We start from the raw sequence: 25,053 nt of genomic DNA on the forward strand, positions 1-25,053 counted from the left end.
ATGTTACTGTTCTAGACACCGACCCGCCACCTATCGCGCGCCAACGGTACTACGCGGCAACTTAAAATAATTTGAATCGTGGAACATTGAATTTTATTCTTTGTTGCAATACAGATTCGAAATCGATGTATAAACCTTCGAATCTTATCGATTATCGAAGTTCTCGAGAATTATAGGATTTTAGAGGCAATCAAGAGTTTTAAACACTGACTTTGAATCATAAAATGATGAACAGTTTGTCCCAGTTTTTTAGCGACAAGATATCGTCTGTAAAAATTTTAACGAGTAAATTGTACGACGAAAATACCCTAGGGTGATACTTGTTTTGTACCTTAAAAGCTGGAAGGGAATTGTTTTGAACGCACAAAGAGCCTCGACGACTGCCTCGACTCGAAAGGTTGCAAGAATGCGCATTGATAACTCGAATGAAAGAATACAATGAAACCTTATCGCTGCAAAAGAGAACTGTTCGTCCATTGAGATCCACGTAGTTCAAGTTCCTTTGGAAATTCGCGCGATGCCGGCTGCGAAAGAAACTTTAATTTCTTTCTTCGAAGCTAGCTAGTTGAAAGTTTTACGGAATCAATTCGATATCCACTCTCTTTTCAATGGCTTCGGCAATCCTCGATAGGTATCCATCTCTGTTCATCGGCTTGAGAGATCCAAGTAAATTCTCAGCTAAAAAGTTTAATCGTTCCGTTCGGCACGGAGGCGAGATTAATTCTTTGAGACTCCATCGTCCGTTCAGGCAGCTTCAATTTTAACGAAGTAAACCTTTAAATCTGCGAGAAAATGAAACGGTTGAAAGACGGGCTGGAATAACGAGAATGGTGAAAAGCCGTGGAAAAATATTTGTGTCGCCCTCGTGTTTCCATTTTCAATGGTTATCCGAGTCGTAGATAAAATTAATGAGAATTTCCGTCACGGTAAAAACAGTTCTTAAACGAGCACCGATTCATTTTATAATTGCGTCGCGTTTTCTATTTGCGTTCTTTGCATTCTCTCGTAGAGCATCGCGTACCACGCATAGAATTCGCAGTTTGCGGAGAGAATCGTAGAAAAACTTGGTCGATCCCCGGTCCGAGTATGCGTTGAATTTTATTAAAGTTCTAAAGTTTAAACGAACGTTTCATAAGATGACCCCGGTTCAATAAAAATTTTCAGCGAATCTGTGAAATAAAACGACGAGAAGTCGGGATCGTGGCATTATTGCGATGCTCCCCGAGGAGGAAAAGGGTTTGCTCCGGCCGTTCCTTTTTTCCACCTCTTTTTCCACCCTCGCAATTTCCTGGAAGACCTTTCTACCGGCGATCTCGTCAAATAAGCTTCGACCGCGTTCGTATCATCGAAAATTTCCTCGTTTCTATTCGGCCGTTCGTGTCGTCGCAATCTTCTTCCGTTTAAAAAGCTTGCGCGAGAGGAACAGTAAATTACTTCCGAGCTGATTGCTAAAGGTACGTTGCGTGTCGCGAGACAAAAATCGGTTGGAAAAACTATCGAAGAAATACGCTTCTTCGTTGGAGAAAGTCTTCATCGGTTTAAATGTGTATAATAATAGTTTATGACTAAGAAACCAGTCGAGGAACGTTCCGTTTCTGTATATTCATGGGTGAAAGAACGCCGTCGAAGTGTACGTAATTTCAACGTATATTTCGAAAGATTGAAGAGCAAGCGAGGAGGTTTTACATCTGAGGAAGAAATCGGCCGAGATAAGAAATCGCATCTGGGGCATCTGAGAAACATCGAAAAGCACCCGGTTACATACAAGAGTAATTTATTTTGTCTTCCGGTCGACGTCACAGTTTCCTACTCTTTCCCGCTTCGGGGTCCGTTATTTTCCGCCTCGTCTCGCTTTCTTCGGCTAAAGCGCGCTCGTTTACTCACCCTCTATGCAGTAACCCCGAAACATTTCTGCTTTAACATGCTCCTCTTTGCTTTGCATGGCTCTAGCCAGTGTTCGGCGGGTCTTGAATAGCCCGAGGATGTATTGACGTATCACGAAGGCTAAGTTTGCACACATATTTCAACTTACCCTGCTCCAGTTTTGCTTCAACGAAAATCCTTCTCTAGGGTCCGTGTTTTCATGCGAGCGTTTAAACTATAATTGAATTTACACCTTCCGTGAACTCTGACGCTAAACAGGCGCGCGTAATTGCTTAACAAAATCTATTCACCGCGGGAGAATGGTTTCACAAAGATCAATTAATACAAAACTCATCGGATACTGTTAATCTCGAGATAAAAATTTACTACGAACACGCGTCCCCATCTGTTGGAACCCCTGGAAACGAGCTGCGTCGTTGTGCAAATTTTGTTCACGCAACAACAAATAAATACAAAACAAAAGTGATAATTGAAAATCCTTTTTATCGCCTGGGAATATTGTAAGAGGAATTTTCGACGAACGAGAAATTTTCCTATCCCCGTGAATCCGTTATTTTGCTCTTAGAGTTGACGTCTGTCGCCATCTTTAAAACGTCCACGGAAATACGGAAACGTTCCTACGGAGCGGAAGATCAATAAAAGGGTATTCCGTAAACAATTAATTCGCGAACGTTCGCGAAATCGCAAGAGACCTCGGATCGAGTCGAGTCTATTCAATCGAATAGTCTTCGACAGTAAAACACAGCTTAGATATGTATGCGTGTATTTCACGTGTACTTCTTACGTTCTAACACTTAGCATAGTAGGCGAAATTGCAAATCCGTTTTGCGATAACGCATCCCGCCTATCGAATCATGACCGTATAAAATTATCGTTGATTCTCGTCAACGAAGTCGATCAAAATATTCCGATATTCGTTCTTAAACGATAAACACTGTATGTTCGGGTTCTCGATTACGAACCCGATTGGCGGACGAAAAAATCGAACAAATTGAAGTGTAAATGCAAAAATTGGCTGTCGATCGATCGACGTTGTTAACGTCCGTTCGCGAACATTAATAATTTCTTAGTATCCCATTAGTCTATCGATCTATCAACGTTTCCGTTAAAGTAGCCAACTACGTTAAAGCAGAGAGCGAGACAATCTGACAAATTTTCAATTTATCGTTCCCGTGCTTCGTCTCACCGTATATCGAGAATCCAAAAGCACACGAACATGCAAGAAACAATTTGTTTAAAGAACTCTACGTGCAACGATAATAATACGATAACAACGATTAAACGATTTAACGTGCGAATTAAAAACGATATTGTCGTTTACCAATCAACATCATTAAACAAAAGGAATCGTTCGAGCACCGAATATAAACCGTAACGATCGAACTATAATATTTGATCCAAGTAACAGAAACTCGCTTCTTCTCGGATTAAATAATGTTAGAGTCTCGATGACGAACAAACACTATAGCTAAATGGATATACGCCGTCACGACATGTACATCAACACATTTTCCTAATATCGAATCAAACTATTTCATCGATTCTATAAAGACCACGACTTGGACCTTACCTGCTACAGCGTACTTCGAAAGGATAAAATCGATACCCACTTTCATCATCCTAAGAAAAGAAGGAGCAGCGTCGTTAACATGATTTTTTCCCTTAAAAATTACAATGTAAGAAGCGATATTAACATCAACTGTACTATCGGTACGTTCTACGTTTAACGTCTAATCGTAAATCTATGCTTAGAATATTGTTTCCGCGCGGAGACGAATGTTAAAAACGCCCAACTAAAAAAATAGCCCAGCTATTTCACAGTGAGGAGGGTCCGCTTAAAATTTACGAAGAGTTTGTTTATTTTGACGCGGACGATTCGACCGTTTCTTTCACGTTGATCATCTGTTTGGCGTACGCGAAATCGTTTGAAAAGAAACCTTTGTATATCGTTAAAAGTAGTAAAAGTTCGAATTGCACATGGTATAGCAATACGAAGTTGTGTACGATATGTTTACGTGTGTGTTTTTAGCGCGAGTTGCGAAAGTATTGGCACGGATAGACGCGTTATACAAAAGGTATACATTGTGAAAATTGTTCCCACTTCCTAGCCACGAACCTCTAGCTCTCTTTCCACCGAACTCGTTGGTCCTCTCGAGCACCGCTCGATCTCGATCGTTCCTCGAGGACAGTAAAAGCGTCGAAAAGATCACGAGGCGTACGTACGTACCACACCGCGTATTCTATCGCCGACTCCATGATATTCGAAAATATCGGTAAGCGTAATTCGGTGAAGTCTCATCACAAAAGAAGAAGAATAAATGTCGTGATCAGAGTCTGGTCGAGTGTTCTCTGGATTGGAAACGATCGACTAGCTCGTTCGCTCTAATTGGCGTGTTTCGAATAGAATATATCCTCCAACGATTCGATCCATCTCCGGATCAAGAAGTTTTCTGAACGATTCGAAAGAATTCGGCGATAACAATTAGCCTATTGGTGGATCTTTTTTGGGTGGCCGTTGTTCGACAAGTGCTTCCAGAGGCCAGTGATCAATGGCACGTCACGGAAGCTGTCGGCCGAGGGCTACGCCTGCTACGAGCACATCAGATCCACCGATCTGGACTCGCCCCAGGCGTTTTGCATTTTGAATCCCGTCGTTGGCCTCGGCACAACGTGGTGCGACGTCGACGTCGTTGTGTGCCTCAAAGTCGTCATAGGAATACTGGTAGAGCTGCTCTTCTTTTGTATCTTCTTGCCGTCTTGACCCGACTCCTCCTCGAAGCAAACCTGGAAACATTCCCCGGGGCCGTTACTATTTAAGTCTGTGACGAGCTTTGATAGAAATCTACGCAATTTACGCTCTGATGCTTACCCACGAGTTTCCCGCCGGCTTAGTATCGTTGGACAAATCAATTAGGAGATTCTTCTGAGCGTCGTTGACGTTGCATCGTTGATCGCTGTGCTTGTTCTGCTCGTTCGCTTTGCCCACAGACTTCACGCTGTCGTCCTTCTTTTTCTCGCTATTCTCTGCGCAAATAATCGCGAGTGTATTTAATAAGAAAGGAGCTAGTTCGAAACCAAAGGGTTCGGGTGCAAGAGTATTGACGGGACCGTGTGAACAGGAGAGGCAGTCGAGAATCCCATTTGCGTAAATCGCGAAATGGAAGCAGCACTCGTGGCAGCTGTGCGATAGAGTTTCCTAGATACACTTTCATTATCGGGCCACATGAATACCAATCTCGAAGAGTTTCCGTAATGCGGAAACAGGACCTTCGGCGCACCAACGCTGATTTCTAGTCTGTCGCTAATTGGTAGCTTCGAGCCGCTTCGTCTCACGGAACAGTGGAACGGCGCCGCCTCATTAATTACCCATGCGCCGCTAATTATTTACCCTATCGCGTCCGAAACATTTGCAGAAAATGCCCAGGGCGTACCGAGCTCGCGTCCTGACGCGCGTATTCGGTCCGAGAACCCGTCGAAATATTTTATCGGACTTAAAAAACCGTGCACCTACCGATTAAACTAATTTTAACGATGGACTTTTGCGCGCGCGGACGGACGTTATTTAATTAATTTGAACGTTCGATCGGGGGTTTGCTTTCGCCTGCGTGCGTCGCTTGGAACGCTTTTAACAATCATCTCGCGAACGGGCCAAATTATGCTCCACCTAGTTTTCTCGCAGTTTGTCACGTAATTATTTGCTCGTCAAGGGTAATCGCGAGTAATTCCTTCCGAAACAAATGTGCTCAGTCAGCAGTGTCTGGGCGAACGAAGGGAACAGGCCGGCTGTAATTGTCCTACTTTTCCGTAATGTTCCAAGCCCGGGCTCTGTATGAAGTTTAATATTACCGGACAATTTCCTGGGGTGCACTCATAACCTTCGGCCAAGCTCTCCGCAATATCCGCACTCTCGGCGAGTTAAGTGCTCGACCACATGGGTATTGCATCGCGTCGACCGTGTACCTTTTTATGGCAGATCAAGCGGCGCGGGATTAAACTTACTTTTAGGAGACATTTGCGCTGGAGCGTCGATGACACTAAAAAATTCCGTGACGGGAACTTTACGCTACCAGGCGTTGAATTGTCAGAGAATCGTGAAACGAACGAATTTACCTACCGCTTCTGTCGTCGGTTAACGAGGGACTCTTATCTTGAGCGTGATAGATCCTGGGATCGGCCTGGGACAGCCATGCCTCGTAAGCAGTGTTAAAGGCTTGGGCCACCGTCAGCGTCACCGTCTGCGCCATTTTTCTTTTAGGGCAGAGGAACGCGTGGCACTCCATCGTTTCGTTCAAATTTGTCGCGATGAACGCGAACACGTGGTCGTGGGTCGCATCCGCCGAGCAGTACGAAATTCTGAAAACATTTTCGAGCACAATCGTCCATTTAAGCTGCGGATATTCGTGCAATTATAACGTATCAAAATGTAGCGTTGATTAGTTGATAATATTAGCTGCGACAAACGTGTGAACCTAAACACTAATCATGGTTTGAAATACTACGAGTCAAACTTTGAAACTATGGCGAGGCGGAAGCAGAAAATCCAACCCCTACCGTACGTGTTTCGACCGAACAATCAGCGACCATCGATGCAGGTGGCGAGAAACAATGTATGATTTAGCCAGACGGAATATGGTGGTACTTTAAAAACACCGGAATTAGAAACAATAACAACAGGGTACCAGACGCGACTCCATGAATTATTCATAGAAATCGACAGCTAACGGCAGACAGATACGAAACAAAATCTAGTCAAGAAAAAAAAGAGTAATACTAAAAAACAGACATTTTTCCGATTTCTACGACTAACTAGTTTTGTTAAACTCGCGAGCACGAAAGCAATTGCGAAATGATTTCCATAAAGCGGTCATCTTAGCGTTAGCGAAACGTCGGACACGAGTACTCGGGGAGTGCATAACCGGACATAAACACGTGTACGTGTAATATGTAAATCATTTTCATTCGGAGAAAGAGCGCGCTCGCGAAAGCGCCGCGAATTTCCCTTGGTTACGGAACAGAGGGATTACAATGAAGGGAAGTTTCTCTGAAAGCACTTGTAAGAGAAGATGCCTCGGAGCAAACCTTGAAACGCGCAAAATTAACAAGCACGAATCCAACTTTGTACCTCGGTACTTTTGGATTCAGTGGTTTTCCTCTGAGGACGAAACCACGCGCGTTAACGTTCTATTTACGAAAAACGAGGACACTAATTTCCCTGGAATTTATGGAAATTAAGTTTGCCCCGATACATTTTTAGGCCGAATATACGACACGGTTAAACTGCACTGAATCAAAAGAATGTTCCTTGATACTGAATTTCACGCCTTAATTGCATTTAAACTGCAACCGCTTTTACAGCCTGGTTAATTAAGGTAGCATTAATAGCGTCGATGTGTTACACAGCGAAGCTCACGGATACTGTGCGATTAAGAAAATATATAGTAAAGGTCGTTACCATTTTCCTTCTTTTTACCGCGAACCGTAAAATTTCTCGTTACCACTTGAACGCTTTTCGGGTGTATTATAACCGAACAAAGCCGGTGCTCGAACAATAGGAAACCACCGTATTCCGTGGGATTTCACATTCAAGTGTAACCAACCCATTTGGATTGCTGTTCTTACAGAGAACACGCTTTATCACGGTTCGTTTCGCAAAAAGAAATCGAACGCGCGATAATGAAACGTAATATCGTTGCCTATGCGTGTGCATTTTACGCCAATTTCACTCCATTTTTTTTTTTACAGATCTAAAATTTTTGTTTTTAAAATAGAAAAAGTTAAATTAATTTGTTACTTTTTCCAATTTCCAAATGTCGAGGAATACTCTAATTAATTGGTGCGAGAATGCATTTTTCGATTAGCTGGACGGGACTGTGAAAAAGAGTCAGGGGGGAACAACGATATGGTTTGTCGTTTCGATACCGAATCAGATATTGAAACTCCCACTCGATAAATCGAGGTTTCGGTATAGCAGAGATAGAATAATATTTCGTGACCAGAATCGAATCGCGCAACGTTTGCACGCCGGACTTCATTGCGTGAGATTTTGGATAGGTTGTACGTTGGATATCGGATATTATGTTGGCTGACGCAAGGGGAAAATTTACAACAAGCCCGTAGCGACGAATCCGGTTTCGTCCGATTACAACTTCGATCGTGACATGGCGTGCACGCGCGCGTTTCGCCCAACAGGAAGCGTCTGGAATACGTTCGTGAAACTGTCTCGTTTAGTACGTACCTGTATATGGATACCTGAAGCTGATCTTCTTCCGTAGCAAGGTCTGTCATTCGAATACCCTTTAAACTCACAGCCAGAGAGACTCGTTGCAATTTTTTGCCGCTCGCCTTTGCCTACGACAATAAAACAACACCGTCGATCTTCAAAGTTGCTTTTAACCGTTGTAAAATATTACTTCTATAGGAGAATGGTAGAATATTCCGATGGCAGACCTCTCGGATAAAGAAGACTTTACGCACGATGTAATAAAAACAAACAAATAAATGGGTAAAATTCGTAAGAAAGTTTCTTTTCGCTTATAGTGAATCACCGTACGAATACGAGTAACTGTATATTCCATGCGGTGTCTCGTCAGAGAGAAGCTTTCGAGACGAAAAGCTCGAGCTCTTAGAAGTAACGGAAGTAGCAGCTTTACGGAAAACGTTTCCGGGTGTAACAACACTCTCCTCGCCATCGAAAGCGTTCCAACGCCGCCATTACATCGACATTGTTGGCATAATGCTCCTAGACATATATTCCCCTTTTCGAGATCTTTAAATCCTCATTGTTGAATAAAATATAATCGATCGTTGAGAGGATCGCAAACCGTAGGGTGAAGATGACCCCATTCATCGCCACCCTAAACCGTTTATCTTTATTTGTAATAAATTTAGAACATCGACTATGTATGCAAACAGACGACTTCTTTAAGATTTGAAAAATAGCATTCACGTAAATTTCCAAAATTTGGATTCGACTCTCAGCCCGCCATTTGTAATATTCGCGATCGAATTTTCTATCAGTATTCCCATCTCCTCGAAACGGGGCGTTATTCGTCGTCGCGGAGGAATTGTTTTCGTAATGAAAAGGTTTATTGGATTACCAAGGAATGCCTAGGGAAAATAAAAAGAAAGTGGGTTAATTCCGTTTTCAGGAACCAAATATCTTGTCGGGGTAACAGTGAACTCGGCGTGGCATTTTATGGTAACGTAGTAGCGGGCCTCAAGCGGACTAAATGCCGCATTTAACGAATTAACTTGCCCGAAGATTACGCGAATCCGCTTTAAACGTGAACGTCCTACGAAATTGGAAGGCGGTCGTGATCATGCTCCCTTTGTAGAACGAGTCTCATCCGAGGGAGAATAACACGACGAACTTATAGAGTCTCTTTATGTTTAATAAAACGTAAAAAATGCAATTTACATGAAACGTCGCTAAACGGGAACGCAATTAGTCGGCGAACGTCAACGAAAGTCGCGATTAATAACGGAATGGAAAGTTTATACGAGTACAAGCTGGTTCGTCGTTAATGAAGCTATTTAACCATCGTGTAAAGTCAAATTAATTAACTTGGGAGCTGTACTGGCTGCGTTTACGAGCCGATATAACGTTGATGGAAATCAATTTAGCGTTTAAATTCTATTCGGTGTCTAAATTATGTCCGAAAGAATTCGAGGCCGCGAGGAAAGTAAACATGGAAATATTATAGGTTGATATCGAGAAGGGTCGAGAGGTAAATTCGTTGTAGACCGCAATAGGGGTTGGCAATAACGTTCAACGGGCTGAGAACCTTTATCGACCTTATCCAGCACCATAGTTTACTTCGTCGAGAAATTAATGAGCCAGCTACGACAGGGGTTATACGCCGGAGAGATTTATGCACGACTTCAGCCGTCGCTCTTGTTTTTCTTCATATTTTTTTTTTTTCTTTCAGAAACACCTCGATCACGCTTCGTGAAAAAGCGATTTTTCCCGAGAAGCGATTTTCATTTCCTCGTAACACGCAAAATTGGATACACGCTGCGATACTACGATCGATCAACTGTAAAGCGATTCTCCCTGTAATATTGTTCGCTTTTCTGTCTTCTTGTCGATCCCGATGACGTATCGCGCGACTCTGGCGTCGCGAAAAAGCGCGGATCGAAATTAAAATTTGTTTCCACGTACTTTTTCGAGAAACGGAAACAACGCCCGTTAAAACGAATAAATATGCTTTTTCATGTTTTCGCGACGCGAGAGACAAACCGCGTAACGCGAAACAGAGGAGTTTTCATTACGCTAGGCGCTAGGCGAGGCGAGGAAATAAATTTTCCAGCGGAAAGACGTTCGCCTGTAATTTGAATTCATTGCCGCGGTAACTATTGAATGCGCAAACTATAAAAGGAAAAATATAGGGCATCCTCGAGAGGGGAAAACGACCGCGAGAAGGAGGATGGATTAAAGTGTGTACGTACCATCGTAATGACGGTCTTGATGGCTTCCGCCGTCGCCTCTTCGCTCGAGGGCGTCTCGACGAGGGTACTGCCCAAATATTTGAGGGTGAACCGGGCTTCCGACGCATCCTCGGATTCCTCGTGCGTCGTACCTGCGGAACCGCTACCCTCCACGCATTCGCGACTATTCGCCAGAGCCCATTCCTCGCATAGTTCTGCAAGTTAAGGTCGTCCATATTGAAATTCGCTCTTCAACGTTCGTTCGCCTCCCTACCGACGCTCGTCGACACGCGATAAATCAAATTAATTTCTTAACACCTTGTTACTCGTACGTACGTCGCGTGAAATTATTCGAACCACTATTCGCTGTTTCTACTTGTGCCGAATTCCAAGTTGTGCTTTACATTAATTAACAAACCCAGCGAAAAAAATTCGTGAATATTCTTTTGGAGGATCCTCGAGTGCGATTCTACGGCAAAGAGCGGACAAAATTTAGAAGAACAAACAGTCGGAGACGATAGTTAGCAGCAATGTGTATCGACCTTTTGCGCCTGTAACCGGAAATGCGAACGCGCAACAGCTGTCCAAAGACAGATATACCGTGGCAGACGGAATGAGGAATGACCGATGTAACATTAGTTCTGGTACGTGTAACCACGTAAACTTGGTAGTTTGACCGCGTTGCGTCTGGAGTAGCACGTGTGCTAATAATGGATGCCTATTCGTACGATAGTTATTCTTCTTTTGCTCGTAGAGGAGGCGCAGCGTATTTAGACTACCAGTTCGTTTAACGCTAAACCTACTGGCACTTCATGTATACCCATGAATATACCCATGTATGCCCCTACCATGACCGATCAAATAACTAGTCTTTCTTCTTCTCTTTTACGAGGCAACGTACTTCTAAATTTTGCATTATATGTATAGAAAGTTGTGTTTTGATGTTTATTCGAAAGATATCCTCCTCTTTTATGTCAAAAAATTTCTTAATTTTCATCGGATAGAAGATAAAACGCACTTGAAAACGAATTTTGTTCCAAATCGATACCGTAGTTAGTTTTAGAGAAAACAATTATTTAAGAAAAATACTGGCTAGTAATTACGCAAACATCCTGTATTTAAATTAATTTTCAATTAAATAAACAATGTATGGTCCAGTTTTATCGTACACTAGTCGTATGATCAATAGGAAGTGCTGAAACTACTTTGGATATGTAGCGTCAAAGTAAATGTCAAAATAAACATAGAAGATAGCAAAAATTATAGTAGTTGGTATAGTCATTGGATAGAGGATGAAATGCTCTTTAAAATGAGCGTTCGTACGAGTCGATAGCTTTATTAGTTCCGGAGATATAGCGATTTTAGTTTCAAGTCGATGCGGTGGCTAGTTCCGGTGATACGAAAGTCAGAAGCGTTTGTTTACGTTTCATTGAGATGAATAAACTCGCGCGCGCATAAATAGTAGCGCGTAGTAAATTCTTGGAAACACTACGCGGAACTGGGTCACGACAGTCACGTACGTAAGGTAGGTCAGCACAACGCACGAGCGAGCGGGAGGTCCGACGCGCTAGACGAAGACAGAGATAGTCGAATTACGAAAAATTACCTTTTACATAAATTACGATATCTCGAAAACGGAAAGTCCGATCGATAAAAACCAAAAACCATTTTAAAGAGGAAGCTTTGCCGCCGCTAACAATGCCTCAATAATTATTATAACACTAATAGTTTCGGAACTGCACGCGTCTGAACTTTTAGTATTTTTAATGCGCGTCAATAGCCTCTTCTAACACGGGGAAGCAAGAGACGGCGGAATTTAAAAAATTACCTTTTACATAAATTACGATATCTCGAAAACCAAATGTCGGATCGACAAAAACCAAAAGCCATTTTAAAGGAGAGGTCTTGCCGCTTCCAACAATAGCCCAATAATTGATAAAACACTAGTAGTTTCGGAACTGTACGCGTCTAAAGTTTTAGTATTTTTAATGCGCGTTAATAGCCTTTTCTAAGGCGTAGAGCGAAATTTCAAAAATTACCCTTTCATTTAAATTACGATATCTCAAAAACAGGAAGTCGGATCGACATAAATCAAAAGCCATTTTAAAGGGGAGGCCTTGCCGCTTCTAACAGAGGCTTAATTATAGATGAAACACTAGTATTCTCGGAACTGCACGCGACTAAAGTTTAACTATTTTAGTACGCGTTGTTAGGTTGTTCTAAGACAGTAGAAACTAAACAAATAAAGTTAACAGGATTTGTACGCTAATGAATATACAACAAGACTTGAATTTTGTACCATTAAAATGTCCTGATTAAAAAATCAGGTTTACTATTTTTATATAAATTCTATATTTAAAACTCTCGCCAAATTACTCCAACAAAAATACGAGAACCTACTACCGTGCGACGGAGGGAAACCAATTTCCATGAAAATAGTTTTCGAACAGCGGATCCACGAGAATTTTCTCGAGATAGGTTTTCGCACAGAATCGTACACGTTGGTCAAACAATATCGAACGTCGAAGTTCTCGGGAACTGTTTCTACGTAAGAAAGAGATATATTATCGTACGAACGTGGCAAACGACAAAAGCAACTATTCCTTGGAGAAATTGCAAGAGTTTCCGCGAGAGTCGACCCAAGTTCTCGCTACTTTTGACATCTCACGCCGAAGGAAAATCGATTCCCAACATTTTCCATACGATTCTTCGGGCAGTTGGAAGAGCCTTCCATGCATCGTGAGTTCCACGGAAGAAAACGCGTTGGATAAATGTTTGATACGTCCCTGGATGCTCGTGGAATAAATAGAGGTTGTCGAGACGCTCGTTGACCGTGGGCCGGGAAAAATTTCCACCTTTTCGCCGGCGTATCTTGCCCGCTTGAATTTTCCTTCTTTCGGTAATTACGCCCTCGAATTTCATTTCGGCACAGACAGCGCTCCAATTAAGTTTCCCGCACGGCTTTCCCGCGTCCACGAACCAATTAGACGATTCGACAATTGTTTCGATGTCCCGCGATATCTTTTGTTCTTGCCAACTTGCACAAAGGGCGGATCGTTCGAGGTCGGTGCTCTTTTTGTCGAAAAAGTTGCCGTTCCGAGCGTCCATCTTGCGGGACAATTAACAAAAATGCTTCGCAAATAGCGAAACGGAAATTCCTGTTTAGAAATCAAATTAAAAAGACTTTCAGAGTTCTAGACTGCACGCTTCCGAGCATTCGGATCGGTTTCCGGCGCAGAAAAGCTCCGCAGTCGCGTTTCACGGAGCAAGAAACTCTCCTTGATGGCCGGCGGCAGTTGGAATTTTTTGAGTAAAAGCTCTTCTGGAAACGCGACGAGCTTTCTCGCCCCTGTCGCGAGCGAGAAAGAATTGAAAGCAATTACGGCATGTTTTTCAGCAATTACTACGCGTCGTCTGACGCGGAAAAGTAAGCCACTCGTAGAGTCGAGGCTCCCGCGACACTTCAGCTCGCAGGAGTCTAATTTCCTCGGCGCCGGAAAAATCATCGCTCTCGAAATTACCGCGCGCTTACGAACTCTCCGCCATATTGGTAGTCGGAGGGAAAAGTTTCGAGACAACAAGCGGAGAAGAGCACGATCGAATTTGTTGTGCAACGAAGTCCATACCACGACTTTGTTCGCGAATTTTTTAGCGGTTGGTCGTTATTAAGTTTCCGCGACTTCTAATTTCTACGGAGTGTCGCGAGGACAAAACGAACGACAAGGAAAGGTGAAAAATAGCGAATCGGGATTTTCCTTCGTCCCAGCCACTGAGTGGCGAACCGCAAATTAAATCTTCGTCGAAGCGTTTTACCGTGAGATCCGCGCTGCTCTTCGATTCCAGATTTATTTCTCCTTTTGCTTCCTGACTGAATCATTCAATGGGATGCTTCGACTTAACGAGAAAACCTCGCTGCTCTCTCCTCCAAGACATGTTTATTGCTACGGACCAAAATAGAGACAATTTCACCGAGAGATCTTCACCAGAAAACTCTCGGGAATTAATGGTGCAATTTATTTCGCCTACATTCGTCGTTGAACTGTACTATTTAGGCAATGTTCAAACTCGATATATTTGACGTTATTTATCAGCCATCCCGATAAATCCGGCTTAATTGACACAAAATTTCGGACTCGATAAACAACCGGGAGCCGTAGCTAGTTTGCAAACACACACTCCCGGCGTAATGGTTCCTCCATCTTGATGGCGACCATTGCAATTCATTAATATCTGCAAGCTCTGTCGTTCGAGCATCATCGTTACACCATCGATCGGTCATAATTGGCCTCCACGCATGTGCCCTGAATTACACAAACAAAGCTAATCACGCGAATCGATTCCCTAGTCAGAACTGGCCCAATAGTGTTCCTGAATTCTTATTAAATAATTACTAACGCTACTTCAAGCCATTGAATTTTCAACGAGTATTCAGGGGCGTAAAATTTCTGTTTTCGCACTCATTGCGCGCATAATAACGTTCGGATAAATGGACGCGGTTCAATAACAGCAGAAAGAAAGTAGGAAACAAAAAATAATAACGACGTCGAGTTGAATGACTCTTCATTTCCTGTATTTCCTGATCTGCGATCCACCATAGGATTCTATTCAACGGGAGCTCGAAATAGGGGAACTGATGTGTATGCATATGCGCGTCCAATTCTTCCTCCTCTTTAAATGCGATATCTCTCTTAATCCGCGCACGTTTTCAGAGTATTTTTGAAATCAACCCGATCCGGACAAAAATATTGCGAAAGCGTTAGAAGAATTCCAACTTTGGACTACAATATTTGTACAAATAAGGGTGTATTTCCGTCTCGGAATTTCGAAACAATCGATTCTTTATTTGTGTTTTATTAATGAGTCAGCACCCTGAATATGTATAAAACTGAGCTAAAGCAATGTCTAAATATCCCCAACTGGAAATTCGATAGAAATTCAATCTTCCAGGGACCGTAGCTGAACGCAATACTCCATTGATTAATAAATCCCCGGCGTGGCTTTAAAAGTCAAATAGTGACGGAGCATCTATTGTACTCCTCTCGAAAGAAAAGCTCTGAAACTTACGCGAGACAAGACAATGGTGCCACCTTCGTGACGCCTGCGGCTAAGCAAGATCCACAGAAAGTGTCGTCTATCGGTGGCCACCCTGTTTTATCTCACAGACGCGTAACTAACGCATCTTCATCCCTCTGCAGCAATTTCGTACCAAATACAATCTGTCTCGTGTCCATGACAACTCCATCACTTTATGCTCGTATCAGATATTTTAATTAAAGTACGAACTCTTTCTCCTCTTTTCCATAAATATTGATCATACCTACACCGGTCGTATCATTGTATATTATGTTTAGATTTGCGTGTAACCAATTGACTGTTCACGATATTATCTATGTTATACGATAAAAATCTAATGAGTTAAAATCAGGAGACCATAGATGACCCCACGCAGAACTCTTCATCCGTGAAGAGTATTAAATTACTGAATCGTATTAACACACGGCCCTTTTAACGAAACAGTTACAATTAACTAATTTCGCGTTCGCGGGGAATAGCTTTTGCGCCCGATTCTGTTCAATGCAATCGTTCCGTATTTATTGATATCCACGGTTCTCGCTATTAAACACATTAATTCTAACCCGTACCATATTAATTAGCAATTAAATTATCCGAATTGAACTCGCGTGTGCGCGTTAATCTTGCCCTAGAATAACCGGTTGATTTTCCGGTGAAAAGCCTGACCGACGAACATGGCAGAAATTAAATATTCGTAAAGGACTTTCAATCTCAAGCGATACGATAAAGCTTGTCGTTGAAAGTTTATTTCTGAACGAGTCACGTAATAGGTAAATTGGTAGACAGCACGGGCGTCGTACTCGAAGGGTTAAAACGATGGAATTTTGCTTGGCTCCGCGGAGATACCAAGAAATTCCTCGCATCCGACGTTTTGGTATTCGGGAAGGACGGCGAACCGCACGGTAATTCGTGTACAAACGCCGTAGCGCAAATAGTTCCGCCATTGTAGCGCAATCGGTGAAACCGAATCGCGAGAATTGCTCGCAAAGCCTCGAGGCAACGGATTCGAGAGCCTCCTGACGCGACTGTTTACTGCGAAATCGGTGCAACCGTCGAAGGACGACGACACCGTTCGATAAAATGCCCGCCACGCCGGGAATTTTGATCCCCGTTCCGGCAAAAATTAAACGTAATTGTGTTTCGGGCCGAGTGTCGTCGCAACTTTTCCAATAACCCGCTTTTATCGTTCGACGGCGGCCGCGGTTTCGAATTCAACTCGTCTGTCACGAAATGCGGTTTCAACCAAAGAGTCGCTGAAAGCGGCTTTAACTTTGCGTCGAGCGCGTTGTGCACGAATGCCCCGATTCGGGTTCAGGGTTAATCAAGGCGTGAACGCAAAGCCGCCGAAGCAACGGGCTTAGTCGCCCGCCCTTTTCGAGGGCAACCAAGGGGACAAAGTCGGAGAAAAGTTCGATCAACTCGAGACGTTTCGAACCGAGGATACAATCCTGTCTCGAACCGATTGCTTTCAAAATGGCTGACGCAAATTCTTATCAAACTTTCGGGCTAAGATTTTATTTAGCCAGGATCTTTGTGAACACACGTTCTACGAGAATTATTTATTTCCATCAGAGAGAGTCACCAGTCCGCATAGTTTGTAACTATAACGCGAGACACGGTTCTACTCTTCCGCCGTTATTGTACTCGTTGCGACGTTAATAATACCCGGCCGTGTAACGGCGGATGACATTTATGGCAGCGACGAATGAAACAAACCGTACCGGCGCGCTTCAAACTGCTTACGCTTGGAATATAAAATTTAATATTTCAGTAGCGTTTAATTTCCGGTCTCGCGGCGAGGCTTGTTTGTTTCTTCCGTGCGTTCTATCGGGTTATGAAACAGCATTTCAATTACCGTGATACCTCGAATATCCTAAAAAAGCTCTAGCTATCTATGCACCATTTTCTGTCTTACGTCATCACAATAATTCGGGCGACTTTTCGCCGTCCTTTTATGAAGTTATTGCTCGAGGAAAAATACACCGTTGGGCTGGTTTTCCAAACAAGGGTGCGTTGGCGGTACGTTTTCCTTGATTATGCAAACGGAACAAAAGGTAGCGAGCCCAGGCTAGCACGACCTACGAGGAGACAAGCCGCTGGCTTCGGTGTACTCGCACCAACAACTTTTTAAAGTCTCGTTACCAACGAGTCGACTAATTACGTCCGAACCTAGCAAACAATCCTACCGCTACACGAATAATTAAAAGATACGCTCCAAACGGTTGGACAGTCTCGAAACAACTAGGAAGAGTTTTCACGAGGAAGCGCCAACGCTCTCGCCACTGAATTGGCTGATAAAGGAATCTTTCCATCTTCCCACTCGTTGTTTCCGTGAACCTTAACGACATTACTTTCGAGAGATTTCTTTCGAAAGTAGTATCGTCTGATTAATTTGTAGCTAGTAAAATCAAAGGAATTTGCTTGAATTTAAAATGACGAATAAACCTAACCCAGCAAGTAAACGCAAAGTAAAGAATAAGGAAAATGAATTTTCAATTGTATACAGGGTGTTCGGCCACCCCTGGGAAAAATTTTAATGAGAGATTCTACAGGCCAAAATAAGACGAAAATCAAGAATACCAATTTGTTGATGGTGGCTTCGTTAAGAAGTTATTAACGTTTAAAGTTCCGTCAATCCTGAATTTTTTTCTCGAAAGTGGGTAAGATTTCGGGAGTATGTTTATTCACCGAAAATGATTATAATTGATCCCCGCAACCGAAAATAATTTTTTCAGAACGATTTGAAACTTTTCAATTTTGCCGAAAAATTTAGGCACCTACCCCCTGTCGATTTTCCATAAGAATTCGTTTTTTATTTTTAATAATTTTGTTTGACGTCCTACAGAAAAGTTGTCTAATACTTTTTTGTAGGTACCCATGAGCTCTACTTCAGAAAAAAGTTTCATTGAAATATATTCACAATTGTAGGAGTTATGGCTGTTTGAAAATTGGACCATTTTTATGGGGTTTTTCTCATTTTGCGAGGTCAGGGACCAACTTTTCGAATATTTTTGCGATTTGTACATATTCTCCACCAAAATACGCGTAGTTTGCTTTTTTAAACATTAAAATCGTCCAATCCGTTCAGAAGTTATGACGTTTTAAAGATTCGCATGAAAATTCGGGCAGACATTTCTGGCCAGAAATTATATTTTCGGTAAGGAATTTTTTTCTCGAAACTGAGTAGGATTTCGGGGGTATGTCTGTTGACCAAAAATGCTTACAATTGACCCCCGCAACTAAAAATAATTTTTCCAAGATGATTTGAAAGTTTTCAATTTCGCCGAGAAATTTAGGCACCTACCCCCTGTCGATTTTCCTTAAGAATTCGTTTTTTATTTTTAGTGATTTTGTTTGACGCCTTACAGAAAAGTTGTGTAATACTTTTTTGTAGGTATCCATAAGCTCTATTTCAGAAAAAAGTTTCATTGAAATATATTTACAATTGTAGGAGTTATAGCTGTTTGAAAATTGGACCATTTTTATGGGGTTTTTCTCATTTTGCGAGGTCAGGGACCAACTTTTCGAATATTTTTATAATTTCTATATATTCTACACTAAAATACGCGTAGTTTGCTTTTTTAAACATTAAAATCGTCCAATCCGTTCAGAAATTATGACGTTCTAAATATTTCCATGAAATTTCAGGGAAGCATTTCTGGCCAGAAATTATATTTTTGGTAAGGAATTTTTTTCTCGAAACTGAGTAGGATTTCGGGGGTATGTCTGTTGACCAAAAATGATTGTAATTGACTCCCGTAACCGAAAATAATTTTTCCAGAACGATTTGAAATTTTTTAATTTAATGGTTAATAACTTTTTAACGAAGCCTCCATCAACAAATTGGTATTCTTGATTTTCGTCTTATTTTGGCCTCTAGAATCTCGCATTAAAATTTTTCCCAAGGGTGGCCGAACACCCTGTATAAGAGATAAGGATGTTTCGTGGCCGGGGTATATCGAAGAAGCTAAAAGGAGAAAAATAAAGGTACGCGTCGATGGCGGTGGCGAAATTTCTTTTACTTCGCGGGAAAAGCCCGTCTCGAGGAGAGTGTCTATTACTCTTCTCTATCGAGAAGGTCGGAGGATCGTAGAAAAGAAGGACCATCGGGGAACAGCCATGGACGACGCGACAGTGCCAACCGGCACGAAGCAATTTCTTCTTCTCGAAATCCTGAGAGAGTATCTCAACGAAAAGATTTATCTGCGAACTCGCGTCCTTCGTGCTCTCCGTTCCGAACGAAGGTAAAGAGTTCAACGTTTCGCAAACAGTCGCGTTCCTATTTAATATATTTATTCGGTCCTGTACGTGTCACTTTCGCCGTACGACGTGATCGATTAAAATTTTAATTTGACTCGACTTTTCGTCGTCGCGAGCATCTCTTCCACCGCAAATCCATTTACATTCAAAATCAAATTACCGATGGAGTAAAATCGATCCGAAAAAGTGGTGACGGCACGATAAAAGTCAATCAAATCACCGGTCGGACGAGTCGGCCACATCCATAGAAAATCTCTGATCGGAAATAGAGCTTTTGTAGGCCCCGATGAAGTCATATGTGTGCAGTCTGAAAGAGGGATGGAAATATAAAGCAAAGGACTCTCTTTTCTCTCTGTAATTCGTCTCCCAATCATCGGGGATTTTTATTTACATTTATTCCCCTTTCTCCGCGGACTCCACCCGTCGACCGGAGAGGTAAAAAAAACCGCTCGTTCCTCTTGCCTCCTTCGCTTTAACTCAAATGAAGTTAACCCCCGGCCTTCCAGACTGCGACTCGATTTCGTTCGAGTCCACACGGACTACCAATGAAGCATCGCAGAATCATCGTTGCCTCCTTCCGAGAGCAATGACTTTTTCCTCCGGTGGTCTCTCGCATTTACCGAGATTTACATGCAGAACATCGTGCGTGCGGGATGACGACGAACCATGGGCTTTGAGGTTAACTTTATCCCGGTCTCTCCTCGAGGATGCCTTATCGACCTCTACCTCCGCTCGCTACCTTCATCCCTTACAAATTAAAACCTACCTACCGTGAATTTTTAACTTATTCAGACGCAAAATCGCGCCTCGAACCGCCATGAAAATATAGAAGAAACGCCTCGTCGGTTCCTCGCGGTTTCATTTTCATAGGGGTTGTTAGGCTCGACTTTTCAACGTACGATCCATTTTTGGTGAAAAGTTTTATTTTAATTGTACCAAAAAGGAATTTTCCCCTCAAATGATATACCTAAATAAACAAGACTCTAGTTTAAGGGAGCTCTCGCTATTACCAAAGTAACTGAATCGTTTCGAATCCGCTTTATTTATCCGCAAACATGCTGCGTTCGCGAATGCCGCCCCTTGAAATGAGATTCACATTGTGCGACGGGCGTATTACTGATCGCAATAAATCGGCCAACGCAATAGGTAAATACGGAATATGTTTTTGACATCGTGTGATTAAACGTCCTTTCGTATCGTCCGATTTTCCTTTTCCAAACGATAAAGCGATTCACGAAACAATTAATCGAGATCCTCGGTATTAAAAAATCGACGGTGGATCCGCAATTTCAGTATGGCCGGGTATATAAAACTGATACGTCTTTTCACTCTGGTAATATTCCAAGAGGATTGCACGTGGCAACACAACTGTCACAGCGGCTGAAAATTGGAGCGAATGCCCGCATCGTAAAATTCAATCCACGAATGTGTCCGGGAGAATGATTTCATTTTGGAATGTACAAGGATTACCAGAGAGCTTTGTGTGCGAAATTTGTCCCGGAACTGCTGCTGACCGAGTGCTTGAAATCCAAATCAAGACGAAATTCATTTTTCCAAACCAAGTAAATTGTATTTGTTAAGGTATCTTTAAATTGCAGTTGCTTAAAAATATCTCCTTATTCCCGCATTTATTATTTTAATCGCCACCGTTTTGTTTTCCGTATCAGACGGATCGAAGCGAAAGATAATTGAGAGCCGAAGTTTTAATTACACGCTTTACCGCAGTGGACTAATTATAGAACATTCGGATAGCAGATACAATCTCCGATGCATTACTTCGTCGCTCTCAATTAATTTCTGTTTGCAGATTCCGTCGGTTCAAGCCCCACGATCGAGCGGAACTTTTCGACGGGAAGTCACCCTCGGAATTTTCCAGGTTTCCCTGGTAACCTATGAATCTTCGATCTTCGGCCTTCGTCGCTCGCGCTGTCGTCTTATTAACCGTGTTCAGACGCCAGAAAGATTACTACCGGGACTGGGGTAGCTATGTAACTTCGTCGAAACTAATCCTATGGGAAGCGAGGAATGGTTATGTTGGAGGTGAACAGCCCGTGACGAATCCTATTACAACGAGTGGATTGCTCAGGAACGCTCTCTATCCTGAATTCTATCGCCAGGATGGATTTCCTCGTCTCTGACGTCGATCTAAACGATCAAAATTTCTGCTTTATTGGTTTTAAAATTTATATTACGTTTATCGAAATAAAGAAAACACCGTGCGATTTATGATTATTAAAGAGAAGATTCGAAGTTACGAAAAACGTATTCGTTGCATCTTTCGTGGTAGCTTCACGAAACTTTATGTCTGAGGGATCCACTTGAGAGTTTATTCTTAAGAGTTTACTCTTATCAAAAATAAGATCTCTTTTACACGAGCGAGCGAAATAGCTTTCATGCTGAAAGTCGAGTTGAGTTCCTATATGAAAGAACCCCTACTCACAATGATGTTTACACTAGTCTTACTCCTGATAGCGACTTTTGTCAGCGTAACTCTCCCATAGACACCAGGCATTACGCTCGGTAATTGTTTACGTCTTGTAGCAATTGATCTAAATTCTGTTTACAACGAATAAACTAAGTTTAAAGTGACTACGTTTTTACCATCGATACATTTTAATAATCCAAACCCAACCCAGACCGCCTATATGAATTTTTATGGCAACGACTCTGCCGCAAGAATAATACAGATTTAAAGCCACGCTTAATCGATACATTTAAAAGGCAATATATATTCCAATAATAAATTTTCCACTCGTTTATTTTTCAAGCGAATAGTATTCAATAAATGCATTTACCCAGCCCAACCCATCCTACCGATAATTGGACCACATTTGCGCAACTTCGGTGTATTAAATATGGTCGTTAACGTCTGTGCCCGCTGTAAAAGCCACAAGCCTCCTTACCAACTAAATTTGATCCAATTAAAATAAGCTGCATATTATGTATAACTTTGCGATACAGTTAATTCTGATGCTTAGAATTACAAGATAGTCGCTTTTGTAAACAAATTTGTCAGTCGAGAACGTTAATTTCACCCTTAATATCTGCTAAATAATAGGCAAGAGAGATTACAGGATGAAAACTTACGAAAGGAAAGACGCGCAAATGGAGTTACGGTAATTTTAAACGCAAACACGACAGTTTATTCGCGTCCGGTTTCAACGTGACTGCTAAACAAAGTGAAACTGTGTACACGCTTTCAGCGATAAAACTTGAAATTCTTCGTCAAAGACCTGAAAACGGATTGCCGTAACTTTCATTTCATTTGTTGCTAGAAGCAAGAGAGTTTTCGAAACAAAATTCTGCCAACTCGTAATTAGTTTTCTTACGCGAGAGTAGTCTCTGACCAGAGAAAGAGGACGTCCCGTAATTTTTCAGGTAGGAATCCCGGCGATATATCTACGTTTCCTTCCTTACAAGCTGGCGCCAAGGATTTCTCAGTCATCTTTTTGCTTCGAATGGAATTCAGTCGACGCCAGCTGCTCTAACTGAAAGTTCCTGTCACAGTTACCTGTTGTCAGAGTAACCGGAGACTCTCGAACTTAAATTATAACGACGTTTGCCCTCCCTTCTTCTTTTTAATCTGTTTAGAAACTCCGTGACGGTGATCAAGTTTAAATCGCACATCCGTACTCTCGTTATTGGCTCGAATAAAAATGCCGGGTCTTGTATAATTAATCGCGCGACGTCGCCGTCTCGAATATACGCGAAATCTATTCGAATACTTTCGTATACGAGTTTGGTAGATTCGAGTACTTCTCTGCAACTTTTATCGCCGACAGAAATTGAATTAATCCGAGACGCCTGGCGTCGAGTGTTGCCGTTTAATGCGAATAGATAATTCGCGAACTATCGTCGAAACGACGCGGCGTTTCTCTGCAGTTCGGTCTCTTGGCAGAGATATTCCCGCGGGAACTTTTTGCTACGGAGTAAAAACGAACGAGCACCTTTTCGTCCGAGAAGTTTTCGGTTATAGTTATAGGTTCTATTTACGGGAAAGCGTGCTTTTCCACTCTCGCGCGGTGGAAGCCGATGCCAAAACCGCAACGTGATACGGAAACCATCCCTTAAGTCGAGCTAGCTACTCGTAAAAACGTTTATACCGGTCGTTATTCGTCCCGGTTTTCGCCTAACTTTCCTCCCGCGACTCGCAGTCTCTCAGTTGCGTTCTTCCCGCACCCAACGTCCGAAACTGTACGTTCGTAGAATTTACAGGAGCTCGAAACGGGTTCCCACGGCCCCGATAAATATAAACGTTTAACGAGATTCGACCACCGAGTACGGATTCGCTCGATCCTCGTTGCGTCTACGATCGCCATTAATTTTCAATGTTCTTTTCCTGGCCGTGAGTAACGACCCTGTTCGCGGCCTAATACCGCACTTTATCGATGTCGCGTTCAGCTATTTGCTCACCGTTACGACGTTGCTACGTCATTAATCAGTTCTCGCCGCTATCGTCTAATATGAGCCCTGTTACTGGCTTAATTAATGCTCCAACATCGAGCGCACTTCTCGTCGCGTCAACTGGTTTCCGCGTTTCAAACCTCCAATAACGCCGAAGCCTTATGGTCGATTGATTGTTTATTAGACTCTCGAGTCGATGCAATTTCTACCAACGAGAAACAGTTACCCTGGTTGGAAAATCTTTTAAATACTTGAATAGCCTTTCTGTTGCTAACCCATTTGTAAGTAGAAACGAGCATTTCCAACGTTCCTCCTTTGGCGATAAATTCGAGGATTTGGGCATTGATTTTTCGAAACTGCCACGGATCGTTAAACTTTTGCGACCGTTCGCGGCTCGACAAAATGTATGCCTCGGAAACGCGGGCGACGGGTCGCGTTTAACCGTCGAATTAACTTCGTTTAACGAAACTGAACGGACGTGTGGCGCGTTTGGCCACACTGACAGCGGTTAAACCCGTCTCGATCGTAATTTCGATCGTAAATCAGGCAACAATCGAAACTCGTGCGCGCGGCCGACCGTAGTTCAAAGTTTTCATTTTAGCTGGCTGGCAGGCTCCTCGCCATTTTCCTATTCCAAGCCCGCGACATTCATTTCGCCGTGAGAAGTTTTTCATTCCCGCGACCCGAAGATAAAAAATACGGAGAAAAGTAGTAATTTCGCGGGGGAAAAAGCGCGAGTAATGGAGTCGTTTGTAACGAAATCGCCTTCGAATTGGAACCGTCATGATAAAACGATAGCGCGAACAATTAAGCGCTCGAGCAGAGCCCGACCGTAACTTTTCAAGTTCCAACAAATATTTTGTTCGATATTTAACGTATCTATATTTTAGTTTCTTTCTAGCTTACGCATAGTATAGCTTAGCATAGATCGTTTATTTAAATGATGCGTAACTGTACTTTTTTCGACGTCTTCGGCGTACAATCGAATTTACGATAAAAATGTTA

The 25,053-nt window shown here is 42.5% G+C and overlaps 1 protein-coding gene across 2 annotated transcripts in view; it reads right to left on the reverse strand.

Moving 5' to 3' along the window:
* Positions 1–2,630: 2,630 nt before the first annotated feature.
* Positions 2,631–25,053, reverse strand: part of LOC143344290 (uncharacterized) — a 43,816-nt gene continuing 21,393 nt past the window's right edge. For both annotated transcript variants that reach the window (XM_076770195.1, XM_076770194.1), the window contains exons 2-6: positions 10,333–10,526; positions 8,120–8,232; positions 5,999–6,237; positions 4,754–4,908; positions 2,631–4,668 (exon numbers count right to left, since the gene is read on the reverse strand). In XM_076770195.1, coding sequence (XP_076626310.1) covers positions 4,474–4,668; positions 4,754–4,908; positions 5,999–6,237; positions 8,120–8,232; positions 10,333–10,526 — 896 coding nt within the window. In that variant the 3' untranslated portion in view covers positions 2,631–4,473. The remainder of the gene's footprint in view (positions 4,669–4,753; positions 4,909–5,998; positions 6,238–8,119; positions 8,233–10,332; positions 10,527–25,053) is intronic.

This window comes from Colletes latitarsis, chromosome 8, assembly GCF_051014445.1.
Source record: "Colletes latitarsis isolate SP2378_abdomen chromosome 8, iyColLati1, whole genome shotgun sequence".
Classification (NCBI taxonomy): domain Eukaryota; kingdom Metazoa; phylum Arthropoda; class Insecta; order Hymenoptera; family Colletidae; genus Colletes; species Colletes latitarsis.